Here is a 20,647-nt window from a genome sequence, read left to right as displayed (position 1 = left end):
TCCGGCCCCCACCTGCTTCATGATGGTCCTCCCCGGCATTTCTCTGGCGACAAACACAGCATTCACGTTCTTGTACCGGTCCCGGTACTGTCGCCCACTCAGCAACGCACGCACACAGCAACAATCAACGCTCAGCAACAATCACGCAACGCAACTCAACGCACTCACTCAGCAACAACCAGCAACAAGCAACGCTTAGCAACGATCACACAACGCACTTAGCAGACACTCAACACAATCAGCAACCACTCAAGCAGTCAAGCACTCAGCATTCACATGTCATCACTGGAATCCGCCCGGATCGCAGCGCTCTTGTTCCCGCCATCCCGCTGCTGCTGCATCAACGGCCACAATCACACGCCGTGTGTCCAGTCGTCCAGCATCCACGAGTCGTCCTCATTCTCCTCTTCATAGTATCGACGCGGACCTCAACCGCATGCACCGCTCCGCGTCTGAGGGAGGGGGAGTGATGTGGCGGCCCGTGGAAGACGACGACAACGCGTCTCTGCTGCCGCGCGCTACTGCGCCTGGCAGCCAGATCTACCAGCACCGTCCTAGCGTGAGGCCACGATCATCTGCCCGCTGGGATACTCCATCATCGCCGGCCGATGAGGAGTCATGTGGAGGAACACCACCTCCTCTACAGTACAATGATTAAAACACGACCAGAGAAAGCACAGAGCATCGAGGGTGGTGCACCCCAGTTCAAAGCAAACTTTTCTGCAAATACTGGCTGCCGAACTGAAAGTCCGTTCAGCTTCCGCGCTAGAAGAAACGACAGTCAGTAAATATCTGTACGCGCGTATAGGCAGCGATCCTCTGCCACCTCCAGTCATAAAGAGTGTCATTTCCTTACGAAGGAGTGAGTATGTGCGTGAATGGCAAAAAATGTAAAAAAAGAAAGATGTCTGGTGGCAAAAACATGGGGTAATTTTTCACTTTCCACTCCCTTTAAGTTGGCGTGCTCCAAACGTCACGCCGCTGCATATGAAAGAACTCTTGGACGCCTCGATTTCAAGCAAACGTTTTAACTATGGCGCTCGCGCGACAACTTCCTGCGAATCACGGGCCAAGTGACACTCCTGTTTTCAGGGACCTGCGTTAGTCGTTACGTTGCCCACCTTGCGAGGCCGACTACGGCAGACGGTTCCACCACACCATGAGTCAAGTAATGCATTTTACGCCCCTCACAGTGTAACGACAAGTTGAAGATCTCGGCCTTCAAACTTGAAGCCAGTCAAGGCAGTCCCATTGCGCTCCAGTGTCTACATTCACACGGCGTGCTGGGCGTGCTGGGGCGGCGTGCTGGGAAACGAACGGATCTAACAGACTTGCTAAAGAGATCGCCCAGAGGGCGCCGGTCTTCAGGACTCCCGCTATCGAATACGTCTGTCAGCAGGTCATAAGGATCTGCGTCTGGTTATTCCATCCCGACACCCTTACCGCAGAGGGCACATCGCAACGTCTTACCGTCATTTCGGTCCTCAGCAGGGACGACGCCTGACAGCGAAAGGACAGGAACGCTCGAGTACAAATTGGGCCGCGCAAACGATCCCAGGTGCTTCACCCGCAAAAGACCCGAGACGCTAACACATAGGGTTAGGACATATGATGGTTACTCAGAGGAGCGCCGCGAGTTGTTCAGGACGCTCCGTTCTATGCGCATCGTGGAATCCTCCTTGGTGGATGCGTCCTATCCTATGGGCGGCCCGGACAACCGCCAGGTCGTTCACGAGAGATTCCTCACCTGTCCGCGCCACACATGGCTGCACACACGCCTCTAACCAACCAGGGCATTGTGTGAACTTCCGCAGGACACTGTCAGAGCCCTTTATACGTCGACAGTTCTCTTCTGTTCCGAACTTTTCCTGCTAGAACTAGTGCCGCTTACCAAATGCTCTTCCCCAATGCTGTCAGCATTGCTGGCTAGCATTTGCTGCCGCGCGTGACCAGGACACGCTTGCCCTCCAAAGACAAGATCCCCAAGCGACTGGGATCAAGCATTATTTTCGTGCTTTTATTTCATTTTATGTTTTGAGCAACTTCCCGCGGATATGGCTGGAAGACAGCTCAATATTAACGGCACTCCACTCCACTCTACTTTGGAACTTACCGGAACTGTGTAACGAAGGACGAAACACATCTAAGCCAAACATATCAAACAAGCTCCTACTTGCGAAAATGTAAGGTATTTAATTGGATACTGAACAGCAATAAAATCTGTAATACCGCCAATGATGAATTACCAATTTTATTTGCAAAATCGTGCCATTCACAGTGCATGCACGTGCTTTCATGACCGGCTGCTGAGAAAAAAAAACATGTAGCCTGCGTGTAATGTGAACATGTAAAGTATGTAGGTAAGAAGTAAGTTTACATCAGTGTCATGCCAGCCGCTTATGTAGGAAGACAGGTTTTCTGCTGCAGTTGGGCCGGTGCAAAACAATTAGACGAAATTTTCATTAAAACTCGAAGTCTCGATAATTTGTGGTTGCTTCCTGGGTGGTGGTTTGGACTCCAGGTGCCCGCGTGCTCCTGAATTGTGTCGACTGTTCTGTAGTAGTCTGGACCTGCTTCCGCGTAGACCGAACACCATATATTGTTGAAAGTTTGTCGGAGTTATCGTGGCCGTAATAGTTCGTCGTGCCATCTGTGTCGTGTGCAGTTGCTTCCTGTGTGGTGGTTTGGAGCACGTGTGCTCGCGTGCTGCTGAATTGCGTCTCAGACATGGCTTCCTCTTCCGGCAATCTGGTACTTGTGTACTGCTTTCTCGCTGTTACCCATTGTCTTGTAGTAGATTTCAATTCTGGGTGTTCTGAACCTATAGGTGCCGTGGCTGTCGAGAACTGGTTTCCGGGCGTGGCTGTGGAAGTACTTGCAGTGTGCGTCGTCGCTGTTACCTTTTCCCTCTCAGTAGATGGGAATTCTGGGTGTTGTGAAACTTCGGGTATCCTGGTCGTCGTATACGTGTTCCGCCGCAATGTTGTGGTCAGGGCCTGCTTTCGCGTAGGCCTAGCACCGTATATCGTTGAATGTCTTTGCTTGTCGGAGTTGCCATCGTCAGAAAAGTTCGTCGTGCCTTTTGTGTTGCGTGTAATTGTTTCTTTGGTGGTGGGTCCGAACCCAGGTGCTCGCGTGCTCGTGAATTGCGCCTCAGATGTTGCTATCTTTTTCGGCAATCTGGTACTTGTATATTGCTTCCTTGCTGTTACCCATTGTCTTCTAGTGGGTGTAGATTCTGAGTGCTCCGAAACTGCAGGTGTCGCGTTGGTCGAGGTCTGGTTACCCGGCGTGGCTGTGGAGGAACTTGCAAACTGCCTCGTGGCTGTTACCTTTTCCCTCTCAGTAGATGTCAATTCTGGGTGCTGTGAAACTTCAGGTATCCTGGTGGTCGTATACTTGTTCTTCAGCGTGGATGTAAGAGGTGTTCGCTGTGTCGTGGTCGTAGAGGATACCACCGATGTCCTGGATGCTGTTCCCGCTGTAATTGGTATACCCGTTGTTGCTTCCTTGGGGACCGGGATTGCAGGTGGAGGAGGCAATCTATCCAAGCAATATCCTTGGTGGCACACCCCAAATCTGTTGATCTTAATCTGGAAGACAGAACGTGAGTTAGACGATTGTGTTTTCCGGAACCGTGCCCTGCTGCCATGCTAAACGGTACGGAAGTTTGCTATTGTGAATACTAGAGGACTCAGTGATGAGTCGACCGCGAAGGATTCACTCAGAGCGAACGAATCATCGGAGTGAATCCTGAGAACCGATTCCCGCAAACTCTCGTTCAGTCCTCCATGGTTCCCTTCCCAGTCTCGCGAGAAACAGCGACACCCATCGTTACCAGTTCGTCAGAATCCAAAGCGCCCCCCCCCCCCACACACACACACAGCCGCGGTCGAGCGAAGAACCAAAAACATTCGTTCTTGTGGCTTTCCCGTTCCCTCACGCCCCGCACTGGACGAATCAACACTGCACTATGCTGGTGTGGGCGCCATCTCTCGACATTCCTCCCAAGCTCGAACGCATAGCTCTCTCTCCACGTGCTCCACTATTGCTTCCACGCAGAGCTGCGCCGTCCGAGATTGGCCAAGACTCTGGTTACTGACCCCAAGCAGCACACAACATTGGTCAAATATTGGCACGATCCCGGTTTCATTGGGCCTAAGGAGGCCCAATCAAGCCAATTAAGAGCCAAAAAATGGCGGTTTGTTGGGTCTATTGGTGTTATCTTGGCTCATCCGCAAGCATGCAAAACTTAACAAATCAAGTGCATCGTGTTAGATAATGACCCCAAATACCATTGTTATTGAAGTTTGAAGTCATGTCGCCCATATAATTACGTTCTGGAATTGGTCACTCAACAATGGCGCTTAATTGGCGTTACACTGGTTTGCCATGAAACCAAAGTGCTAATGTAGCTAGCTTCCAACCTTCCACCTTCATTGGCACTCCATTGATAATCCTGGGTGGAGCATGGCTGTACTTTAATATTCCATTGATATTATATTGATAAAATTTAACATGGGGTCCCGCGAAATATTCCTGCAACAAATATTTAAGGTAGTATAGATAGTAGTATAAAATAAGGTAGTCCCCCGACGGTGCCCTGATCATTTCTCGCTCTGGTCTCCTTTTGGCCATGTAAACAATAATATAGGATCGCTCCCCGATGCTGCTCTGATCATTTCCCGATCTGAACTGACCTCGGTCATGTGACCAAAACATAGGATCGCTCCTCCATGCTGATATGGGGCCCTATCCTGGTCAAAGTACACTGTTAAAACAGAACTTCACCACATAGCACGCTCCTAGCCAACCATCATTCTGAATTATATCATTCTGTGCATTGATTTGGTGAAAATGGGAGGAGGCGCCTATCTGGGACAGATTATCTTGTCCCAGATAGGCGCCTCCCCCCTGTTTTGAACAAATCATGACACAGAATGATATCATTCGGCATGATGGTTGGCTAGGAGCGTGCCATGTGGTGACGTTCTATTTTAACAGTGTAATCGACCTCGATTACTTTAAATCTCTTCTGTCATTGGTGCACAATCGAAAAAGGCGTGAGTATTAAAAGTGGTTCACACCTTTTACCAACCAATGGCCCAACGTGTTATCTTGGAAAGCGACCCGCCTTGTCGGTGTTTCCTCCTGAGAACCCCAAGGCCACACCTGTGATCTGCCCGCCCTGCCTTGTTGCTTCGGTTCTTTGGTGTCGGAAACGGAAAACTCCACCGGCGTAAAACTGAATTTCGTGGAAAATGCGCGGAAAAGCACGTTCGTAATTTCCTTTTTTGCTGTTTGTCATTTTTCATGACGCACAGGTGTGCAAGACGGCAATGTTTGTGTGACACCGTGATTGTACTTATGTGCCCGTGAGAAAGCGCTGATGGCAGGCAATAAGACGATAAAACCGCAAAGGATCATGCAAAGGGTCGAACGGACAGTGTGCACTCTTAAAAATGAACTTCACCGCATAGCACGCTCCTAGCCAACTATAATCTCGAATGATATCATTATGTGACCTGATTTGTTGAAAACGGGAGGCGTACGCCTTTTTGTGACACTTATGCTGTTCATAATTGCCACAAAAAAGGCGTACTCCTCTCGTTTTCAACAAATCAGGGCAGATAACGATATCATTCGAGATGATGGTTGGCTAGCAGCGTGCTATGCGGTGAAGTTCATTTTTAAGAGTGTGGCGCGAGCCGTAAACGCGTTTATGAGAAATCGGTTCGCGTTTTAAATATTGAGCTTTATTTATGGGCTTTTCTTTATATTTTTGTGTGTGTTCGTGTGCTCGATATGCGAAATGATAAGTCAATATGCTATGCTATGCAATAGTCAATTTCAATATGCTTCTTTTGCTCGTGAGCTGCGGGGGTGGCAATGGTACCGCAAATGAGCGTTCATAGTTTTATTCAACAAACAGTGAATTTGACGGATGAGTTTTTTGTGTGCACACCGCTATGTTGCAATAACATTGATTGTACGACGGCTCTGACGACGCTTCGAAAAGCGCGCCACTTTCACGCATACGAGACCGCGATCGGCGCAGAGAAACGGTGTTACGCGGTGAAGCGCGTTGTGCAGCGGTGCTTTTGTATCATTATTAAACAAAAACGAAGAAAGATATGAATTTTTTGTTGTGACGAGCACATACAGACCTTATGCAACACAATAAACGGAAATGCACATGCGGACCCATCACGAAACCCGTCGCCGCTCAAAGTAATCTACCCTGTTTCGTTTTTACATTTCGTTTCTACATTACTTTTCAGCATTCAAACTAATCTTTTACGTCATTGTTACGTCAAAATGACGTAGGGTCACGGTCCGAGATTAGGGCCGAGAGGCTGCGAAGGAAAACGAGGTATAAATTTCAATAGGCGATTTCAGATATTGCCCTTGTGCTCCGCACGGCGGCCCTCCGTCGCCAAAGTCACGCGCATCGCGCAATGCGTCGTGGGAAATGGTTTACATTCGTGCTCGCTGCCTGTTGCTCGAAGATGTGGCAGGTGAAGGAGAAAGAAAACCGAAACCGTTTGCGCTCTTCTCTCTGACTCATGAAAACTAAATCCCAAGGTGCAGCGGGACTTTCGCAACACTGCGCTCTCTGGTGGGCCATCCATGCAATTTCTGAAATCGTCTATTGAAACGGGCGGGATTTCTCTTCCCAGACTGTGAGGCCCCGACTGATACAATCACGTAACGGACAGTTTCGAATCTGGCCAATGATGTTCCTCGATCATCCAGCCGTGTTTGCACTGTCGCAGTCCCCGTCGCTCTCGCTGCGAGAAACGAATGTATCCGGCCGTGCTCCCGAAACTTCCGAGGAATTCCAACATTTTTAAGCGATTCATCGAGTGGTAAGTGCTATTTCGTTTTGTGTTGTTCCTCGCATTGATAAGCGTTACTCATAGATGCTTTTCAAGATGAGTGACATCGTTCCAGAAGGCTTCTCTCGAAACTTAGGAGCGCAGCATCGCATAGTTTCAATTTCAGTGATCCATTGTGGTATATGCGTTGCTTTTAGGATAATGGACTCCGTTTTGGTGAAAATATAGTTCAGTAAAGTGTGGAATCGTATGTATTGTGTATTTGACATCAAACGAAATATAACCATTTCCCAGGACGACTGCGTGCTGCAGCTGTGCTTTCCATCTTCTGAGTTCGTACAAAAGTGGAATGCTGGAGGTCTTCAGCTCAAGGTTCGTTTTTGTAGTCATTCTAAACGAAAAGAAAAGAAGAAAAGGAACCTCCGAATTGAATAAATTATTCCGCTTTAATCCGTTTGCGTAATGTGATCGACGCATGATATGTCAATTTGTTCGAAACTGTGAGTGAATGAAAGCTACCCTGATCTTTCATTCAGAATGGCATGCTGGACCACTACCAGAGCGTGCTTAAACAAATCAATGCCTTGATGAAGGTATCACCGAGGTGCCCACCACCAGATTTCTGCCTCGGAGCCAGTGATGATGGTCAAGGTTTTTCTAGCGGGTCTTGTCATGTCATGCTGAAAACTGTAAGTTTAGCTATGTGGTCTGTATTCAATAACGCGTGCATCTTGTGGTGTGGTGTACTTTTCTCAGTGTAACCCTGACCTCAAGCTATCTTCCACTTTCAGAATCCACCCCGCACTTCGGTTACAACATTATGAACCTATCGCGCTGTGATGCTTGCTTGAAAGGAATACAATCTGGTATGCTGTGTTGTTTTTCTTTTAAAAGAACTTCAGCTATCTATAATAAGAGGCATTCGTAGCAAGAAAGCCATAAGAAAACGCATCTCCTTGATACATTAATATTTCTCCTAAAGACAAGGGTACGAGTCACACTACATGTGCCATACTGCACTCTCAGAAAAAAAAGGTGGAGCAATTAGACCTTTTAGGGGGTAGTAGTTGTCGCATATGTTGTGCCTAAAAGGTTGCAAAGTTCTACCCCCTATACCTCACTCTCTGCCAAGAATAGGGTTACCGCTTCTGATTCTGTGAGCGAGGGGGGCGTACACCTTTTTGTTGTAATTTGGATGCATGATAATTTCTTTTACCACGTTTTTACGCCCCTTATCAGACGCTATGTTGGCTTAGGAGGTAACTAAGGAAGTTACCACCTTCTCACACCTTGTTCCTTAGATTGTGGTTTCCAAATTGTGTGTACGTTGCCCTCGTATTAGCAAAGGTGCGCAAATATTTCTTCTAATTTCTTAAAGAAGGTATAGAACGATCATGACACATGTAGTACGGATTCTCAAGTTGTTCACGTGTTCCATGTTGTTGGGCGTAACTCCTTACCAGTAACTCGATACTGTAACTAGGCTACTCGGCTTAGCTATTTTCAGTAACTTTTTGCATAGCTCTTTGCTTTTGAGCTCCAGTAACTTCTTGAGGAGCTCGTTCCTTTCCCTTTTTCTTTTGTTTCGGGGGTGGGGGGTTAAGTTCGTCAAAGTAACTTGAAGAAAGTTCAAAGTTCCTTTTGTCCGATTCTGGTCTACAAACATCGCAGGCTGAGTCCTCCCCCGATGACTTGAGATGAAAGATGGCACGTGCACGGCGCGACAAACTCCCGTTGTTACTCGGTGAACGTTAGAAATTATGTTTTAGCTGAGCATTAGGAAGCTCAGGTATCGCGCATGTTAACGATAAGCAGTATATTGATAATGATAGACGGCATTGAGTAGCAGGATTAAAACTTGGCACGGTTCTACGATATGTATGTATGGGACAACTCGTAGAGCATAAACTTGCTTTATGCTCCTTTTTCATGTGCCTTATTACGTGATCAAAATCATCAAATCCCTCTCTAAAGAAGTCTATAAATGTAGGCTTCTTTTGTCGTAGCAGATATTGATATTTTTGTATATCAAGACTATTTTGAAACGTCTTGAATCGCCCATTGTTACAGCAAGGTCTGAATTAACCATATAGACAGGTCAATAGCTGAAAAGTATATATATTCAGTAGAAAATAACTTGAAGGTAACCTGTTACATTTCTAAAGTAGCTTAGAAACTTCACGTCAATTTTCATTACGTTTTATTACGTGTAACTGCGTTTGAAATTTAGTTACGGGGCGGTTTTACGTCAGTTCAGGCATGGAGGTCCCATCGACATCCTGGGTCATCAGTATTTTTTATATTTATAAGCTCATCGTATATTATGATCAACATTTTTGCCGAATAGCTTTCGTGCAAAAAAATCGAGAAAATCCGGCCCTGAATTCGGATGTTCCAGTTTTGCCGTGTTTTCACGCGTATACCTCCCGAGTGTTAAGAGATATTGTTGTGAAATTTTTTGATGCTGCTTTATTATGCCTACAGGCCAGCTGTCAGAGAGCAAATTTTAGCGCGCAGGTGCAACGCTGTGTGCTATAAAAAATGGTGAACATGCCCTCTCGCGCACTTTTGTCCTAATTTCCGCGCCTGATATCTCTGGCTATAGATGTCCCTGATCGCAATACTTGTATCAGCTCACTCAGCTTTTAATGCTCTTTCATCTGATATATCTATCCTGCATATACTTCCTAGCGGCATTTGCTGAAATAGGCAAATGTTTAGGCATATTTCGAAATAAATATGGATTTTGCGCGTGTATTTCTCAAAAAGGTCCTACTTGATTTCGTATATATTTTGCCAGAATATGGCCCGATGTTAAGCCTTTCATCTAACGCAAAAACTTCTTCTCCAAAGGCGTCTACTGCTGATTAGCGCGTTAAAACGCGGCCCCACTGCGTATGAACGTGTCGGAGATATCTACAGCAAGAGCATGCGCGACAGACCATGCTCGCCGCTATTTATACGGTACAGTGTTGCACCTGTGCGCCTAAATTTGCGCTCGGAGTGCTGGCAGGTAGGTATACTAAAGCACAAAAAAATTGCACTACGATATCTTTTAAAACTCAGGATGTATACACGTGAAAACACGGCATAATTGCAACAATCGAATTCAGGACTGGATTTCTCGATTTTTTGCACGGAAAGTATTCGAAGGATTAATTTTACCAATGTTGATCATCATCTGCGATGAGCGTCTAAATATATATAAAAAATCATGAAAATTCAGGAGGTCCATGGGATCTCCCTGTCCGAGCTAACGTAGAAACGGCCTACAATTAAGTTCTGGCTAACCTTTTCAGTGACTTCCATCTTTCAACAGTTTAACTTAATTGGCAACGAGTTCCAACTTCTATCTCGGTTCCATATAACCTGTGTTAAGTGAATATTTGTTAAGTAAAAGGTACATATGCGGGACTGGTGATTATATACTTTCAATGTAACACTCTTTTTTTTTTTTTTTATTGCTGGTGAAGTGATGCATTAAAGACCCCATGTATCTTGTGACTATAATGCAATAAAAAGTTTTCTACAATGACATTTTGTTTTTAAAAATCGCGCAAATTAGCTCTCGTTTCGGGGGTAGGAGGTACCCGTAAGTGTGCATTGGCTGCACCTCGGGAAATCGTTGGTGTACGATACAGGCTCCCGATAACGGACCATTAACGTCCCCCTGTTGCAAACCGTATGCCGGACCATGGTCGGGAGCCGACCCGGTCGGCGCATCGACGTTGGGTCGTCGCGCTGTGCTGCCTGAGTAGCTACAGGTCATTCATATCTTTCATTGGCTCACCACTGGCTCGCAACATTGGACCAATATTGGCAGTTTCATTGGAGCAATATCGAACCGAGTTGCACGACCGATATTGGATCAATGTAACATATATTGGCTGCCAATATTGGACCGATATTGGACCAATGATGGTGTACTGCTTCGGGCATGAGACGGGGAACCGAACTGAGTCGAAGAGTCGGACGAATCGAAGAACCAGAGAGAACCATATTCATTCACGAAGAGTCGGAGGAGTCGAAGAACCATTGATTCCCGAACTGAATCGATGAGTCGGGGAACCCATCGCTCCCAAACAGCTCACCGACTCGACATTTTTCAGCCTCTTCCTGCGGAGAACCCATTCCTTCTCCCGTTTACTGGTTTACAAGTTTTTCTGTTGTCTGCCCTTCTCGTTCGGAATGTTAGCGTTGGTTCGCTTCGGCGCGTTCAGGTCGAGCTTTGTGGCGGGCGTCGTATACGTGGAAGTCGTCAGAAGAGTTTCTTTTGTGAATTTTTGTTTATATTTGTTTTATTTAGCCAGCGGAAACGCCGGCGATCACACCCGTTATTTTTGCGTGGTATCTGAAGCCCCGGTCCACTGAATACGGTTAATGGTTGATGTGTTTATGATAATCAGGGATCGTGAGAACCGTTTCCGGCAGAGTACTCGGAATTAGCAAAAATAATTTCATTCTCTTATTCATTAAAATAGGTTCGAGAATTAGCTAATTAACTTGTTATTGATGAAATAAGCGGCTGGTTTCAACTGCAGAGTCAGTTGAAACATCCAGCCTGCTTCGAAGTTGGCGCCACAATGGCTAGGTACATCCAGGGGCTCCGCATGTGAAAAAGAACGAAAACTAGTAACGTCACGGGGTCACATGATCCAGTGACGTAGCTGACTCATGAACGAATGACGTGTTGTGATCGGAACGAACCGTTCAACCGGGTCCAATAAAAACAAAACGGTTTTCCTACCACTATAAGTGTCCCATACAAGAGTGCCCCGTCCAATCATCGCATGCGCAATAGTAGATATTATAGAGTAGAACAAGTAGGGACTTAAATGTCTGCGATGCTAATGGGCTTCCTTGGTTGCTGCGTGTCTTTACGCATGCTGCGAACACAAAGGAAAAGTGGTTTGCCAAGAAGCAGCACTATCTGAACACTGAGCTATATACGATACCACATTCAAGCAGGAACTATGAACAAGGACGTTAGACGTAACCTACAAAGAGCATCGCCAGTTGCAGGATTAACAAAGAGCTCAATCTTTTTATGCTAAACTCGAGCATTCGCAGGTAAGCATTCGATTAAGTGTTTTCAGGAGTGTCCACAAAACCTACGTGAGTACAACATGTGTGCGTGAACTCCTCTAAATGCAGAGTTTTTGAACTATAATGAATCTGTAATACCTATACTATAACACTTCTAACATAGTTCTGGCCCATATTTTGCCCATTTCCGTCCGTGACAAAATTTGCGAAAGGAAAACGCGTTTAAGAAGCCCGTCCGTGTGATTTGGCCATGTGGAGGACGTCGTAGGCTTCTACTGAGCATCGCATCTGAAGGGAAGACTGTGCGGCTCAACAATATAATGCGCATGATGCGAATATAGCAGATTGTGTTTCTTCCCAGGATGCCCAGAACGATTGACTAAGATGTGTCCTAAAGTGATACTTTCCTGAAACGAACAGCGAAGTGACATTCAGGATCCTTCGACTGAATCAATCCATCGCTTCAAACCCGCTTCATTAATGAAGTACTCTTCTCCGAATTCACTCTGTTTTCGCTGCGCTGTGTATGATCACTGCGCAATCAAAGTGAGTGAAACGCACGAGGAAAGCAGACATTCGTATGGCCTGATCTGCTCCCGCGACGTCAGCAGGTCGGGACTGCAACCGACAGGGAGTGACGTTCGACTTTTCTGGTTCGAGTTGGGGTTTTGTAGAGGTTGTCCACATAAGAGGCCCAGATAAGAGGTCATCTTGTTTGTTGCACAACATGCCGCTGCTCAAAACGTGAGATTTACCGAGGCTATCTCACTGCTCCTTCAGAGCAAAACGGAAACTATTCCTGCAGTTTCTTGGTTCTGATTGCCATCAAATACCGACACAACACGCAGGACAGAGCGCAGCAGCAGTGACGTCATGAGTGTGTATTCGACATATCGTTTATATTATATTCATATTATTAACGAAGGATGTTGTACTTACGATACATGGGGTGCCATCATCTTCTACGCCGTAGTTTCTTATGGACCATGCACATCGGTAATGGCAGTGCAGCGCCCGACCGCCGAAAAACTATGCAATAAAAGAAAACATGTCTAATAATTTATTCTCTCTTCTTGTGCATTGGTAACAGTGCTATAGAACACGATGACATCTTTTAATCACCCCGGTGGACTGGGGCCAATTACATGGTCGATTACGGCCTACCCTGCGTGCAATTCGGCGGCGACGTTTTGCTGTTACAAAGCCCGTGTGGCAGCGATGGGCAGTAATAGTAATACTTTGTATTATAATACTATTACTGTAATACTTTTGAGTATTTGTGTTATGTATTATAATACTCATTTTTGAAATGTATTTGCATCTGTATTATAATACATAAAACGAGGTATTACATATATTATAATACTTTTGAAGGTGTAATACTTTCCCAGAGGTCGTAAGTTCGACCTGCAAAGTGTCACCAGTGCACTTTATCAGTAATTTTTCGTGTCCCACAAACATTTGAACACGAACAAGGCTCCTATTACAGTGTTTCCTTGCCCCAAATTATCCCAAAGGGAGTGACTTTGGGGCCAGTGGTTACTGGAGGTTTCCTCGCATTCCTTCCACTTCAGAATCCGTGAGGATGAGTCATACAAGTGCAAGCCCTTTGTCTTATGAAAGAGTTTGTCCTGTGCACCCAGTTACCCCTGTATGGCGGTTGCACTATGGTCAGTCATAGGTTTTTGAACGGCCCATATTTTATCGTCCAGAGTGGATGAAATCAGGGCGCTGCCACAGTGAGAGCAAGTTGCCCACTGTGATCGAATTGATCAGCGCTATCTGATCTTATTCGGAAAGATCAGGCCATGTGCAAAAATGTAAGCGTGAATAAAACGTCATTGGAGAATGATTGTCTCAATAAGTAATGGGCATATACCTAAGTAATTCTTCTCTTCTTTTCCTTTCTTTCTCCCCAAGTTAAGTATCAATGTATTGCAAGTATTACTCGTGTAATACACAGAAGTATTAGTATTATGTATAATAATACTCGTTTTTGAAATGTATTTGTATCTCTATTATAATACCGATTTCTAGGAAGTAATATGTATTAGTATTATAATACAAAGTATGAGTATTACTGCCCATCCCTGCCGTGTGGGATGCAATAGATCATGACATACTGAGAGGATGAATGCGTAAGTTAATGTACTCCACGTACCCATCTTGCGATAAATGCCGGTTCGCATGTTATTCCATGGGCGCCTGTTCCTGAAAGCAAGAACACAACGAGTTAGTAGGATAACGGCTAAGGGACGATTGCCCTGTGCTGAGATTTCAACACAGTAGAGTACCGATATTATTGGCAGTGGAGTAGCCCGTCCTGCCAGCGTCGGGACTAATGCTTCCTCGTTTTCTTTATAATCTTAACAAGACATATCTGAGCATAAATAAGGAGAGAAGGTGCATAAACGATGCAAACATGAGGTCAATTACATTCGTGCTTGATAATCTCCGTTACCATATCCGCTATTCCTGGTGTTGGCACGCTCCAAACGTCACGCGGCAGCACGTGAAAACCGTTCTAGTTGGCCCAAATTCAAATAAGTTGTTTGTCAACTAGTTGTTTTCAAATAAGCAACACATGGTCCTCCCGCGAGAGCTATTGGCGAAGCGACGGCGAGGTGATGCACTTAAAGCGCGTTACGGGACAAGGACAAGTGTAATATCTCGGACCAGGTTCTCGCACAAATGAAAAAGTGAAATGTGTCGGTGGCGTGTTTTACTAGGAGTACTACTTGTGCATCGAAGCACGTTCACCGTACATGTCCCGAAAACACAATGGGTACTAAACCACTCTAGTCCTTTAAAGGGAGACTTCGCAACCAAATGGATTTCAAACTTGTGGTATCCCCGTAATCATTTACACGAACAGAACGCAGTTGTGAAATATCCAGAGTTGTACACGTTACTCGAAAAAAGTAATTGATTACGATTACTGTTACTACTGCGCGAAAAATAATTCTTTACCGTTACAAATTATTTCATCCAAAATGTAATACCGATAAAAAATGTAAGGCGTTACTTTTCCCGTTACTTTTAAATTGTGCGTCATAGCAAAGCCAACATATGCCTGCAGTGAATGCAACCATGCAGCTCTTGTTGCAAATTCTAATATAACTCACCAACATACATGATAAGTGAAATACATTTGAAAGCAACATACGAAACACATATAGGCGTTTATTACAGATTTATATACACATTTAAAAAAACATCGAATCATACGCTTCGTTTTGTTACTATTGTTATGTTCAGCCCGCACAATTTATCAATACTGTCACCTATTTTACTGTTGCTCCAGTAGGTCGCGGTTGCAAGAGATTATCATGGAACACGTGTGGACTAGAGACGACCGTCACAGTGACCTCTGCGTCATTCCTTTAGTCGAACTCGTGGTGGAACAGGACAGATTGGATTGCTGAAACGGGTTGCCATTGTTGACGGAAGGTTAAAAAATTAATCGACTACTCGGTAATTGATTACCGAAAATTGTAATCAGATTACTTGGAAAATTACTTGTTCACAAAGTTAATTGATTACGTTGAAAATTACTGAAAGAAGTAACTGATTACTAGTAACCCAGTTACTAGTAACGCGTTACGTACAACTCTGGAAATATCCCAGTTGAAAACGAAGGGGCAATCATAAAAGCCACTTTTGAAATTTGAAAAAGTCTCGGTGCGACCACCGAGCGTCGATGGAAGCCCATTCCTGCGATGTGTCCTGACTCTCAGGGAAGCAGTGTCTGAGTATTCTGATCCCGAATCTTCGTCCACGGTTTTGTGTAGGCAAGGTAACACAGCGGCTGATGCGACCGGCGTTATATGCTACTTGTCCACTCCATGCAGAGTGACGTCAACGCGGTGACCTTGGGACGGAAAAACTACTGCTACCTCCTTTCCACGTTCCTGTTTTTTTTATTGCTTTTTTTGCTCGAGGCATAATTCGTCACATGAGGATGAAACACCATTGATGATAGGTATATAGTTATGCACCGACTACGATGTGCAGCAATTTCTTCTACGCTCGTTCCGAAGTCTCCCTTTAATGTGTCAGACGTCACAATCCTGAGCCTGGATGTGACAGCTTCCCTTATAATACCGTCTTCCCTGCCTACATCCCGCCCACAAAAAGCTGCTGGAAATTTTAAGGTGGGTGATAAAAACGAATTGTCGAGCGGGATTGTATTTTCCATGGACCGCACCACATGAGACATAAGCATAAAAGGTATAAGTGTCAGCCGCGAGCCGATATGCTACAGAAGTGGTTATCGTGACGGTCTGAATCATCGAATCGGTTCGAATCGGAAATCATCGGTCTGAATCGGTAATAATTGGCGAATTAGCTAGACCGGACGTTTAGGAAATATTTGGCGAGACGCCAATTTTGCGATGCATGTTCCATGCTACTGTACAATGGAGCTCATCCGAGTCCCAATGCCGGAACTCCTGAGACAGCGCCAGGATATCGGGGCTTGCCGATGCTTTTGTGATGAATCAGACATTTCTTGATGAACTTGACGTTGACGACTAAGCACACATTAACAAGTCGCGGACCAGGAGGAAGGACGAAATGATGTCAGAATGGGTGTGGGGTCGATGTGGGCTAGTGTAAATGTCTGAAGTGTCCTAAATGTGTGCCAAGATAGTGTTACAATAAATTACACTCAGGGTGTCACTTCGACTTAGTGAAACTGTATCTCTGCAAAATACAATTTACTATACTTTTCAGCCACTCTCAAGCATATTTTACGGAGCTCTTAATTCGCGGTAAAGTGACCACGCGAAATTTGAGAAGCTCAGGTCATCGCACAAATTACTACTTTGACAGCATTAAGTGTAAAGCGACGATACGGCTGTAGTTTTCCATTCTTTACGAATGCCGACCAAGTGCTGATAACATTGAGCCCGATCTTCAACTTGTCGTTATCTTATAACGCGCACTAAGTGCACCACTTCGCCTGTGGTGGTGGTGGTAGTGATGGTGAAAGAACTCGCCCATGACTCGCCACGAGCTCTTGCGCGAGCCTACCAAAGCATCTTTCGAGTGTGCGAATTTTAAATATTTCTTTATTTCTATTGTTCTGGTGCCCACGAACGGCCAGAGGGCCTCCCTAACGGTGCTCCATACAAACAGTCAATACAAAGAAATAAATTAAAACACCATAATTACATAGAATAAAACAAAAACATAAATACTACGGCAAAGACAAAACTTGTAGATGGCGAGCCAACAACTGGCTTAGCTTTGGACCCATCATGAAGGAGGCATCGAAGTTGGCGTACGATGCGAAATAGGTCACCACTGAACAGATCAAAAACCCCGGAATGGGAGTTACATACAATCTGAAGCCTCAAAGAAGGCGATTTCTCATAACTGTTACCACATACATAAAATCTTCTGTGGGCTCTAGTGTTGCAATGTGGAACATAGAAATTGAGCCTTGATACGATCGCAGCTGAATCGATTTGGTTATGAAAACATTTGTAAAAAAACAGCAGGTCACGATAGGTTCTTGTGGACAAAAGAGGAATAGAATAACGAGCACAAAAATTGGGAAAACGGTAGTTCAGAGTCCTCAAAAATTTGCATTGCACGCTCTCAAGTTTGTCCGAATTAGTCTTACAAGCTGAGTTCCATGCAACAGATGCGAACTCCAGAATAGGAATTACAAGCGATTTGTACAGAACAAGCGAACAAGACGGATTTTTAAAATTTCTAGACAATCTCATCATACCTCCCAAAACCGAGTGGGCTTTTTTGACGATGGATGCAACATGAAGATTAAATGTAAGTCTACTATGTAGAATCACACCAAGATCACGGGCTGAAAACACACGAGGTAGCGCAACTTCATCAATATAGTAACCCAAGCAGCACAATGTACTGAAAGTCGAGTGCAATAGGGGTGGACGGTATGTGTCTTATCAATGTTCTTTAGTTGCACGAGCCTGTTCAAGGCCTTCCACCTACCCGTCCACCCCTATTGCACTCGACTTTCAGTACATTGTGCTGCTTGGGAAGTGAACAGCAAGGGAGACGTCTTTGTTGTGAAAGCTAACAGCTTGGTTTTAAGCAAGTTCAGTGCTAGGCCGTTATCTTCGATAATGCTTGCAAACGATAATGCTTGCTATGACAGAGTTCTAGATCGAACCAACCAACTTCAACCAACAGTTAAGAATCTCCATCACACAATCACACAACGCTCTGATTGTTCAGTTTAGCAACGATCTGCTAAAGACTAATTCGAATAATTTGTCTGAATGATTTGAATGTGAATTGGTGTTTTGAATTTGTCTATTCATATTCGCGCAAGCCGTCTGAAAATTGACATCTACAAAACCAAGGAAGTTTTATCTTCCCCCCACTGGAGAAACTGCCGCCACATACCAGTAATTATGGCAGTGCGGACGACAGACATATTCAGTGCGCTTTTATTCACATTAATAGGCGCTCATTTTTGCGAAAACATGACACATCCATGTAAATGACCTCGTGTCGGTACATGGCGATGCACGATGCCCTGCTTTCCTCCCATAGGAAAGAAGCAAGATATTTATTGTTCTGTGTTTTACGCACAGTTAAGTTATTGCCTAAGCCAAAACCTAGCTAAAGGATTGTAAGGGACTTACCAAGAGCAATGCAAGCTGCGAGCACGATAAGTGTCGTGCGACTGGTATTCATCTTGATCAACGGCGGTACAAGGACAGAATGACCTCAGTATTCACAGTACCTGTTGTCCGCGGCGACGCCCCGACTCTTATATCACATATCCCCCCCACCAGTTCTTTCAGACAGGGCTTATCAGGCAGCGTCCCATCTCGCTCTCCAAAAGAGAATGGCTTCGCCTAGGGTCGATGTGTAACAATGGAATAATTGATGACATGTTCAGATAAGCCTGTTGAATTAACGTCATGTGTCATGATGTAGTCAATATAGCTTCCCAAGCAGCACAATGTACTGAAAGTCAAGTGCAATAGGGGTGGACGGGTAGGTGGAAGGCCTTGAACACACTCGTGAAACTGAAGTACTCTGATAAGACACATACCGACCACCCCTATTGCACTCGACTTTCAGTACATTGTGCTGCTTGGGTTTTGTCTCCTGCCGTTAACACACCCAATCGTAACGTTGCTTCCCACTCAATTTGCGATAAGGTCATTCCGGGTTCGAGTGCGATTATTCTCTAAAACGACCGCGAGTATGATTCACGATGTCTTTGTGACGATGGGGCTTGTCGGACAAAGAGACTGAGATGGCAAAAAAAGAAAGAAAGGAAGAAACTCACACCCAAGCAGCACAACGTTGTGAACGTTGATGTATATAGGTGTGGTGCTTCATTTCGCAGGGATACCCATGAAGACAAACAATCTTGACCTACCCGGTAACCCCTATGCACTCGCGCGTTCAGTACATTGCGCTGTTTGGGAAAAAGTGTCTAAACTGTTGTGCCATCAGATGCTTACAGAAGATTATTACAGCGTCGTGTTCACAACGGCATGTCCCATAGACGATCCTCTGTTTACGAATGTGTGACGTCACAAGAAGACTGGTTCGAAGTTATATTTTACTGTGGTGGGCAAGAAGCGGGAAAAACGCGTCTGCTGATAAAGCTGACATTGCCCATCAGCATGCGTTGCGCGGCGACGTTACCTAACCAATGACGTAGGGTCGCAGGTCGCCAATTGTGTGTATGTGTGTGGGGGGGGGTTTATTATGTGGGGGGGAAGGTCAGCCAGAATGGACGGCTTGCTATTCCTTACTAAATGATTCGTTAGTGCGTAGTCCTGCGGTAGTTAAAAGCAAGGCGATGGGGGGGGGGTGGTCGGAAGTCCCACACACGATGTCACAGGCTGTTGAGGAGACCGGTATATTGTGACCGTTTATTGTGAAAAAGTTCGGTTCAGTATTTTTGTTGTTGTTGAAATTCCGAATACAAAGCTTCCATGTGAATACATCGACGTCTCCAGAGGACATTCTACATTTATGTTCTTACTTCCAGATAAATTTATTGACCGGGCGTTTCATCAAGGCCTGCTTTAGGTGTCCAATAAATGTTTCCAAACAAGAAAACCGGACTGGAGTTTGCCAGTTCTCAAGTGGCATTGGTATTACTGTCACTAGAGACAGCCCATAATGTTAGCAGCAGAGCAGCCATTATGCAGGCTGTCCCACATGTAGAAATGCATTTCGTTCTTTTAAGTCGGTGCCTGCACAGCAAAAAGCAAAAACAATACAACAGCAAGATAATGCTTTGGTTGTGCAGCGCAAAAGGGCGCTCCTCCACTCGCTTATCCACCAATGAATTATGAATATATAATGAATATATATATATATATATATATAAAAGTGAAATAATAAGACTTGGACTACAGATTACAGGAACATTAAGAAAAACTAATTCATTTAATGGGCAATTTAACACATAGATTAAAAAAAGAATGGTCGACGTTTCGACAGTGGCACTGTCTTCGTCAGGACAAAAACGTTTTTTGTCCTGACGAAACTGTCCACTGTCGAAACGTCGACCATTCTTTTTATAATCTATGTGTTAAATTGCTCATTAAATAAACTAGTTTTTGTTAACGTTCCTGTAATCTGTAGTCCAAGTCTTATTATTTCACTTTTATTCAACTTCGTAGCCGTCTGATATATTAACCTATTTGTCCTATATATATATATATATATATATATATATATATATATATATATATATAAGTGAAATAATAAGACTTGGACTACAGATTACAGGAACGTTA

At 44.9% G+C, this 20,647-nt stretch overlaps 1 protein-coding gene across 1 annotated transcript; it reads right to left on the bottom strand.

Moving 5' to 3' along the window:
* Positions 1 to 2,235: 2,235 nt before the first annotated feature.
* LOC135388303 (mucin-5AC-like) lies at positions 2,236 to 18,691 on the bottom strand. Its single transcript, XM_064617765.1, has 4 exons — positions 18,521 to 18,691; positions 14,047 to 14,096; positions 12,825 to 12,914; positions 2,236 to 3,593 (listed from the first exon to the last, which is right to left on the bottom strand). The coding sequence occupies exons 1-4, from the start codon at positions 18,570 to 18,572 to the stop codon at positions 2,463 to 2,465; spliced, it is 1,323 nt and encodes a 440-aa protein (XP_064473835.1). The 5' UTR covers positions 18,573 to 18,691; the 3' UTR covers positions 2,236 to 2,462.
* Positions 18,692 to 20,647: the final 1,956 nt, after the last annotated feature.

This window comes from Ornithodoros turicata, chromosome 3 (genome assembly GCF_037126465.1).
Source record: "Ornithodoros turicata isolate Travis chromosome 3, ASM3712646v1, whole genome shotgun sequence".
Classification (NCBI taxonomy): domain Eukaryota; kingdom Metazoa; phylum Arthropoda; class Arachnida; order Ixodida; family Argasidae; genus Ornithodoros; species Ornithodoros turicata.
Note: the sequence above shows the minus strand (reverse complement) of the source record. Positions and strands in the feature narration are given on the sequence as shown.